Raw genomic sequence first — 9,217 nt, 5'->3', positions numbered from 1 at the left:
TTGATTGGCTTGAAGGTAAGAGCAATGGTGAGGCTATTGGGTGTTTTGTTTGTTGTACGGAGGGACACTGACTTGGAGCCAACTTGGCTCCAACTAAAATCAACAAGCAACCAATAATCTCCTAGGTAAATGTCCTTTATTTAGTTGGTCATATCACATATCAGCAATATTCACAGGTTCTAAATATTAAGATGTGGGAATAGAAATTGGGGAGCAACTACCTAACCACCAACAAGAAACATGTCTACCGATTTATCTGTTGAAATGCTTAATAGGTCAAGGAAGGACAGTAAGTTGGGTCTCTGGGAGTATCATGTGTGGAATTATATCTTCATATGACATAACCATTTGGAATCCATTAGTAAAGCTAGACCTAGAATGAAGAAGCCATTTTTCAAACTACACTTCTGTTCTGGTATATTCTCTATTTTTATGGTCTTACAATAAAAGGTGGCTCTTGCTATTTTTTCAGCATACTCATATCTAAGACTCTCTAAGTATTAGCCAACAAATATTCTTCAAAACAACTGTTTCAAATAGACACTCAAATATTTTACAATCACCTAAAACTACTGAAAAAATATAATTATGCAAACTTATAAAGAAGGAAACTGAGTGTGGTTGACACTAATGCTGACACATAGGGATAGTTGACCAGTGGAAAGTCTCACTAATTAGTGAATTGGTAAAGATTAAGACATTCACTCCAAGAAAAGTATCCTACCAAAAAGTTTTCTCAAGCTTACCTTTATGTCTCTGTTCCTCAGGCTGTAGATAAAAGGATTCATCATTTGAGGGACAACAATGTACATCACTGAGGCTACTGCTGTCCTTATGGAAGACTGTGTAAAGACAGAACTGATGTACACACCAACACTTGTCCCATAGAATAAAGAAACTACTGAGAGATGGGACCCACAAGTGGAGAAAGCTTTGTACTTTCCATCAGCTGAAGGAATGCTCAAAACAGAAGAGACAATCTTAGTGTAAGAGAATATGATTCCACACAGTGGAACACCAAAAAACATGCAAGCTGAAAAATATATCAGCATGTTATTAATGAGGGTACTGGAACAGGCGAGGTTGAGGACCTGAGCAAGCTCACAGAAGAACTGAGGGATTTCTTGGTCTGTGCAGAAGGACAGACGCAAAACCATCAGACTGTGGAGTAGGGCAACCATGACACTTAAGACCCAAGAAAGCAGAATCAGCAGGCCACAAAAGCAGGGATTCATGATGACTGTGTACCTCAGTGGATAACAAATGGCCACATAGCGGTCATAGGCCATTGCTCCTAGAAGAAAATTTTCAAAAAATCCAAAAGTCAGGACAAAGAAAATCTGGCAAAGGCAACCTGTATAAGTAATGCTCTCATTGTGTGTCTGGATGTTCATCAACATCTTTGGGATGGTAGTTGTGCTTAAACAGATATCATTCAAGGACAGATTGGAGAGAAAGACGTACATAGGGGTTTGCAGGTGAGAGTCAGAGCTGACAGCCAAGACAATGAGCAGGTTTCCAAGGACAGTCACCAGGTACATGATCAAGAACAGCCTAAAGATGAAAGGCTTCTGCTCTGGATCCTCTGTTAGTCCCAGCAGAAAGAATTTTGAAACAACTGTTTGATTTCTAGGTTCTATATAGTTGATTAATCTGCTGAAAAGATCAGGTGGAAAGACAATTAAATGGGTGGTCCTTGGAACTCAGCAGCCACAGAACCATTGGAGGCAGACATTAACTTCCAAAACAAACTAATAATTCACTCTCATCAAGTTGATTCATACTTATACTGACTCTATAGGACAAGCTAGAATTTCCCCCTGTGCGTTTCCCAGAATGTCAATCATCACAAGAGTAAAAGCCTCATCTTACCCCCCAGAGCTGTGGTGGTTTCAAACGTCTGACCTTGTGGTTAACAGCCCAACATGTAAGCACTAACAAAAAGAACACATTTAATTTGCATATTATCTGATTTCTTCTATAAAGCAAAAAGGCTTGAAACTTAAATTACATTGTCAATATTTATTGAATAGGGAAAGGGATGGATGTCTTTCTGTAGTGATCAAATTAATTTAATAAAAATAATACAAATATATACTAAGAACCAAGAAGATAAGATAGATCTTTCAAACCCTCCTCTGCCACCACTACCAAAGAATGCAACTAAATATCACACTTTACTTTAAAACACCCATCATGTTTGGGGAGGTTGAGGTTGAGGCTTAATAGGAACATCACCTTTGTGATTTTGGAGATTGTGTAAAAGACCAACAGAATGAAAGAATTTCATATTCCTATAAAGATATAAGTTACATAATAAGCTACTCTTGGGAATCTAGGCTCCAGTCTTTGCTTGCCTGTGTTCTCTTCACATACATCGTTCTCTTGGATCTACCTGCAGCAAAACACCTGTCCTTCTTTTGAAGCATTAACTAGGGAACTTTAGGTTACCTGGCTGGCATCCCTGAGGAATGAGGTCTGATGTCTGCTCTGAATGTAGAATAGGAAAGTGTGTCCTCAGGAAAAATCCAGGTTCTATGAGAAGTACTACAGCCAGGGGCAAGAAGAGGCATATTTGGGAAGATGATCATAGATTCCACTTCCTTCATGGGATAGAACTCTTTAAGTGAGATGCTCCAGGAAGATTATTAGAAGTTTGTGTCTCTGGAGGGTCAATAATCAAAGCTCCTCATTAGACTAACACTTTTATTGTATTGTCATCCCAGGGCAGGCAATGATGTTGATTCTCTAGTCCTGTGAGACCAACTGCATGCCAATTCCCGCTCTCCAACGTCTATGTCACAGCTCCTTTATTGTGAGCACATCATTCTTTCCCAGTTGGATTCCACTCTCTTCTTTTTATGTACAACCAAATGTATCCTTGAATCTTTTTTCAGGAAACCCAAAGTCAATGTTAACTATAGATGTATATATTCACTATTTGAATATTATAAATTATGTTAATAAATAATCATAGAGCTGTATTAAGAATTCCAATTCTTTGATGTTTCTTCTAAAATCTGTTCACACTTTCCTGAAACTGAAGCAAGAGTCGATATAAATTACATATTAATCTGTGCCATGACAAATTCTAACTATTGTCAATATAGACAGATCTTTCTTTTACTCTTTTGAACTTTATAGCTGCATTTTCTAATGTAATCACTTTAGACTAGATGCATTTTTATTTATATTGGAACAATGGCTTACAATTATATTTAATTTTTCATTTTTAACTAAACTTTGTATTGCCAATTTGGCAAAAGTATGCAGGACAGATCTTTATTTTTAAGCCCAGAAAACATACACATTTTATTTCAATTGAGCCTTTACACTTATTCTGCTTTCTTCTTGTCTTTCTTGTTTATATTGCTCCTTCACCTATCCCTTTGAATTTTGTCCTTGGCTAAATGATGTCGATTTATTAAATGGTTGGTTATTCTACTCCAGGGGTGAGTTTGACCCTTTACCTGGAGGGCAAATTAAGTCCATAATCTCAGGGTCCCACATATCCTGATGCATCAATAAGCCAGGTGGTTTAAAATTTTTTCCCACATTTTTATCCCATTCCACCCAGCATCTTCTAGTATTATATTTCTAGGAGAAGTTTGCAGTGGTAGATAGACACCATCTATTTCTTCTGGTTTCAGTGTTTCAGAGACTGATGTTTGCAGTGTCCATTAGTCCATTGGATTGTTTCAATATAAATTTTGTGTTTTAATACCCTTATCTAGATGCAGAGAGACAAATAGTTGCACCATAGTTGACTGCTCACAAGCTCGGAAGATTCCATCCGCTGCTGATCCATGTAGAATATGGAATATTGTGTTAATGAGCTATATTGTGGTAGTTACATAATCTTGTGCTAACTAGAGTGCAGGGGTGGAGTCTAGCCTGTCACCCAGGTCAGAACGTGATGATGCCTCCTCATGGGCATGGCCTTCTCATGAGGATTCTGGGAACTTCATCTTTCCCTCTGCCTTTGTTTTCCTGTGGACAAGCTAGGCATTGACTTGCTGAATCCTGGGAGAGCATTTCTCTCTCTGCTTCACCTTCCTGCTATTGAGCCCTCAGGGAGCTTCTGGAGCCACAATTAGACCTGTGAGAACCCTGGAGATCCTTCCACCACCACTGTAGCCACAAGACTTTACACCCACTGCCTGTGATCTCCCTGCATTTGTCATTATTGCATGTGACTGCATGAGTCTGAAGAGGAGTTATGGACTGATATTGGACGTATGGGCTAACATCGGACTTATGGACTTGAGCTAGATGAGATTGGGATGTTTTCTCAATATGCAATTTCTCTATGATAGAAAGCTCTCTCTTACACATACATGAGTGTCAATGAATTACTTTTTCTAGTTGACCGGGTCTAACACAAATATTATGTTAACAGAACTTGGTGTTCTCCTGATCCCCCAAACCCAGTGACTCATTCTCTCAAAGAACTTGTTTATGTTCAATAATTTTCATAACCTTGGATCCTTTATGAACAATTGTTATGGGTTCAAATAAATAACAGTCACTATAATGTCTTGAGAATTTGGAAGTGTTTTTTCGGTTATAACCAGACAGCTAGACTCTAAAAGCAATTCTTTGATTGCAGTCCCAAGTTGACATTTCAGTCCACCTTTTAAGGCAAAAACATTCATTCATCATTTGTCTAAGACTTAAAGCAAATATGGAAAGAAGCAGAAAACAAAAGTAATGTTACGATTCTTTAGGGTTAGGAAGCAGTAAAGGGGCCAGCACTGATTATAACATTCCGGTAATTCCAAGATCAAGCATGCATTACAAGGTACATTCCTTATCATAAAAGAAACAAAACCGAAGTTGACTATAAAATTCTGTTTACCATAACAAGATTAACTACCTCTTCAGATGACAACATCAAAAGGAACAATATTAGAACAAATGATATATTGAAGAATAGTATAACCTGATTATAGTGTTCTGAACCTGGGTCCATGGGAGTACATTCTAAAATCCATCACTAGTGGGACTTTCCAAGATGGGAGGGAGAAGGAGGAAAGTGATTCAGCCGCTAAAAAAGGAGTTTCTTTTGCTAGTCAGCCTAATAATGAATTTATGGACTGTTTGTGAAAAAGGTAAATTCACAAATAGAAATATCCTTTTTCACATACATATTCATGGTTTTACTCCTATTCTCCTTGTTTTTATAAACATTTACACATGCTGTTGGGTTCCATTGAGTCGGTTACAACCCATAATGACCCTACACACAACAGAACAAAACACTGTATGCTCTTGCATCATCCTTACAATTGTTCCAATTCCTGAGCTCATTGTGGTACCCATTGTGTCAATCCATCTAACTGAGGGCTTCTATGCTTTTTCACTGTCCCTCCACTTCACCAGGCATGATGTCCTTCTCTAGGAACTGGTCTCTCCTGACAATATGTCTGAAGTATGCAAGACAAAGTTTTCCCATCTTTGCCTCTAAAGAGCATCCTGTCCATACTTCTTCCTGGACAAATTGACTTGTCCTCTTAGCAGTCCAAGGTACTTTAGTCATTCTTATCCAGCATCACAATTCAAATGCATCCATTCTGCTTCAGTCTACCTTATTCATTGCCCAACTCTCACATGCATATGAGGAATGGAAAATATCATGGCTTGGGTCAGGTGTACCTTAGTCCTCAAAGTAACACCCTGTATTTCCCTCAATACTTTAAAGAGGTCTTGTACAGCAGATTTACCTAATGCAATGTGTCTTTTGATCTCTTCGCTATTATTTCCATGAATATTAATTATGAATCCAAGTAGGACAAACTCTTTGAAAACGTCAACCTTTTCTCCATTTATTATTATGTTGCCTCATATGTTCACTTGTGAGGAATTTGGTCTTCTATAATTGTCATCATCCACCATGAAGGTCAAAATACTTGAACTTCATTACCATGTGTTTTAAGTCCTTATTGTCAGCTAGCAAGGTTGTTATCTGCATATCGCAGGTGGCTATTAAGTTTTCTCTAAGGTCTGGTGGCAGCATTACTAAGGACAGCAGCAGACATTTCTTCTGTTTACAAAGCTTACTCCATTCATCTTCCCATTGGAGTTATCCACCCTAACCAGAAAGATGTGCAGGATTCATCATGTCTATGAAAATGTATAGATGGCCCAAAGACTTTAATATCTGAGAACATCCTTTGCTTCTGACCCCTATTCACTACCTGAAATGCAGGTTCTCTCTCCTGTTTCCACTCTTTCTGCTGTTCCCATCTCTGCTGATACCTGCAGCAGAAGGGGGCTGTGGCATCAGAGCTATTTAACCTTTTCCTTGCCAGACTCCATTGTAGTTTGTTAGTGGGTTTCAGTTAAACTTATCTTTTTTCTTCCTTTATTTATTAGCAGCTACCGTGGTTTTTATACCTTTTTAAGTTAGCTAATTCTCTGGCTTTAGACAGAAGGCCATATCTAACCTTTCTTTATCTGGCTATCTTTAACTTCTTTCACTTCATTTCCTTTGATTTCCTATTCCCTACAAACTTCACTTCTCTCAATAGATCTATTAATCAAAGGTCTCCCTCTGTCACTTGTCTCTGAAAGACCTAACGTTTTCCTCCTTTCCTGATGCCATGCTATTCTTCATATAATCCAGCTTCTCTAATGATTTTCTCAGCTCAGCATACAGATTGAACAAATATGGTAAGAGGATAAAACCCTGATGAACACCTTTCCTGTTCTCATAACTGTCTCTTGATCCATGTACAAGTTCCCCATGAGCACATTCTTCCTAAAATTAGCCACAATTTATTATGGTCCACACAGTTGAATGCCTTAGCATAGTCAATAAAATACAAGTAAACATTTTTCTGGTATTCTATGTTGTTTTCCCTGCACCATGATCCCCTACTCATTTTGTTTTAATCATTTTACTGGGGGCTTGTACAACTCTTATCACACTCCAAGCATCCATCCATTGTGTCAAGCACATTTGCACATCTGTTACCTTCATCATTCTGCAAACATTTGCTTTCTACTTGAGCATGCCGATGTCAGCTCCTCATTTTTTCACCTCCCTCCCCACATCCCTCCCTCATGTACCATTGATAATTTATAAATTATTATTATTTTGTCATTTCACTTTGTTCTATTAAACTGTTATTCCAAGATCTTCACCTTCCTGACATGATAACTGAAGACAAATGTGTGCATAAGAAAATGTGGTGAAGAAAGCTGATGATGCCTGGCTATCAAAAGATATAGCATCTGTGGTCTTAAAGGCTTGAAGGTAAACAACCGGCCATCTAGCTGAGAAGCAACAAAGCCCACATAGAAGAAGCACACCAGCCTGTGTGATCATGAGCTGTTGAAGGGATCAGATATCAGGCATCAAAGAACAAAAAATCATATCACTATGAATGAGGGGGAGTGTGGAGTGGGGAGCCAAATTCCATCTGTAGGCAACTGGACATCCCCTTTCAGAAGGGTTGTGGAAGGAGACCAGCCTGTCAGGGTGCAGTGTAGCAATGATGAAACACACAACTTCCCTATCATTCTTAAATGTGCCGTCCCAATTATCCTGAATCCCAATTCTACCTTACAAATCTGGCAAGACCAGAGGATGTATACTGGTGCAGATAGGAACTGGAAACACAGGGAATCCAGGATGGATGAACCCTTCAGGACCATTGGTGAGAGTGGCGATACCAGGAGGGTGGAGGGAAGGTAGGGTAGAAAGGGAGAACCGATTACAGGGATCTACATATAACCCCCTCCCTGGGGGACGGACAACAGAAAAGTGGGTGAAGATCCCATACTCTTAATAGCCATTCTCACACATATTCTCCACATTTCTGATTGGACGTATTGGGAAAATCAAGCTTTACTTATAGATTGTTTCATTGCTCTTCCTGAGTACCTTTTGCAATTCATCTTTGTAGTTCTCATGAACTTGTCTATTTAAAAGTCTTAATGTAAATTGGGTGATAGGGGTTGTTCCTGAATATATTCAGAATCTTCTAAGTTATCTTTCTCAGAGGATGCCCACAGACAATGCCCCAGGCACCATGCCAAAGGTTTCTCAGATTCAGACAGATTTGTAATCTCTCCAGGTGGAGCTAAGAGGCCAACTTTTATTGGGAGGATTCAGTGGAATTAAGAGTCTCTGTGTCCCCAGCTGTCAAGCTATTTTTCCCTATGCCCCCATCCCAAGTTTCAGGATCTCATTTCTTCCCAAATAATTGCCTTCACTTGAACTTCAGATGCCATTCCGAGTTGAGAATTTGATTGGCATTATAACTAAGCTACTTTTACAATAAAACTGGGTTAGGTATCTGGCAATGCAAGCTTGGTTACTGGAAATAACTCTTATAAATGTACCACAACTAAATTAAAGGTCTTGTTGAAATAACTCTTTCAAATGCAACACAACTAAATTAAAGGTCTTATTGAATCTTTACAATGTAGTGGATACTTTTACTAACTGTAATATCTATGGTTAATTTCTCAATGGAATTACACTCCAGGTAGTCAATTTAAGGCTCTGATATTAGTAATTTTCCTCATATCAATAATTAACAAGGCACATAGGCCTCTAGTCTCATTATTGATGAAAGAGTATATTTGTTTCCTTTTGCTGCCATAAAGAAATTGCCACAAACAGGGCTGCTTAAAAGGAGAAATTCATCATCTCACAAATCTGAAGACTGTGTTAATTAATCAGAAAAATGGCCAAGGGAGAGAGGTGATAAGTGGAAGGACACTGGCTGGAATCTTAAACATAAAAGACAGACGTGGAGAAGGGCTTCCTCATACACCAGTCCAGCACACAGGAAGGTGAAGGACAGAATAGAAAGCATTTTCTTATAAATGGAAGAGACCAGAGATACTGGAGATAAAGAAATAGCTAGGAGAAGAAAGACAGGATGTTCACACAACCTCCATTAATGATTGAATAGACTTTCAAGGTTGGGGGATCTGAGGCAACATCACAGCATGAAGTCTGGGGTACTGGATGGACTGAGTGCCCGAATTTGCATACCTGAAAGGAGGAGGGACACTACAGAGGGCCAGTCAATAGCAGAAGACCAACCAGAAATCCAGCCTTTGATGGGAAGTCCACCATTTGCCAATATAAGGTCCAGCATTACTCTTTGCCGGAACGTTTAGACTAGCTAAGGGCCCATTGGAGTTCTTTTCCAAAGTATCCCTCTTTAATAAATTAACTCAATCTGTTCAAACATTTTCT

At 38.8% G+C, this 9,217-nt stretch overlaps 1 protein-coding gene across 1 annotated transcript; it reads right to left on the bottom strand.

Annotated features, from left to right (window-relative positions):
- Positions 1–701: 701 nt before the first annotated feature.
- On the bottom strand, positions 702–5,971 carry LOC101660101 (olfactory receptor 7G2-like). The gene is made up of 2 exons (XM_004714314.1): positions 5,910–5,971; positions 702–1,653 (listed from the first exon to the last, which is right to left on the bottom strand). The coding sequence occupies exons 1-2, from the start codon at positions 5,969–5,971 to the stop codon at positions 702–704; spliced, it is 1,014 nt and encodes a 337-aa protein (XP_004714371.1).
- Positions 5,972–9,217: the final 3,246 nt, after the last annotated feature.

This window comes from Echinops telfairi, unplaced genomic scaffold (genome assembly GCF_000313985.2).
Source record: "Echinops telfairi isolate 266 unplaced genomic scaffold, ASM31398v2 ScPeMD7_7459;HRSCAF=8497, whole genome shotgun sequence".
Classification (NCBI taxonomy): domain Eukaryota; kingdom Metazoa; phylum Chordata; class Mammalia; order Afrosoricida; family Tenrecidae; genus Echinops; species Echinops telfairi.
Note: the sequence above shows the minus strand (reverse complement) of the source record. Positions and strands in the feature narration are given on the sequence as shown.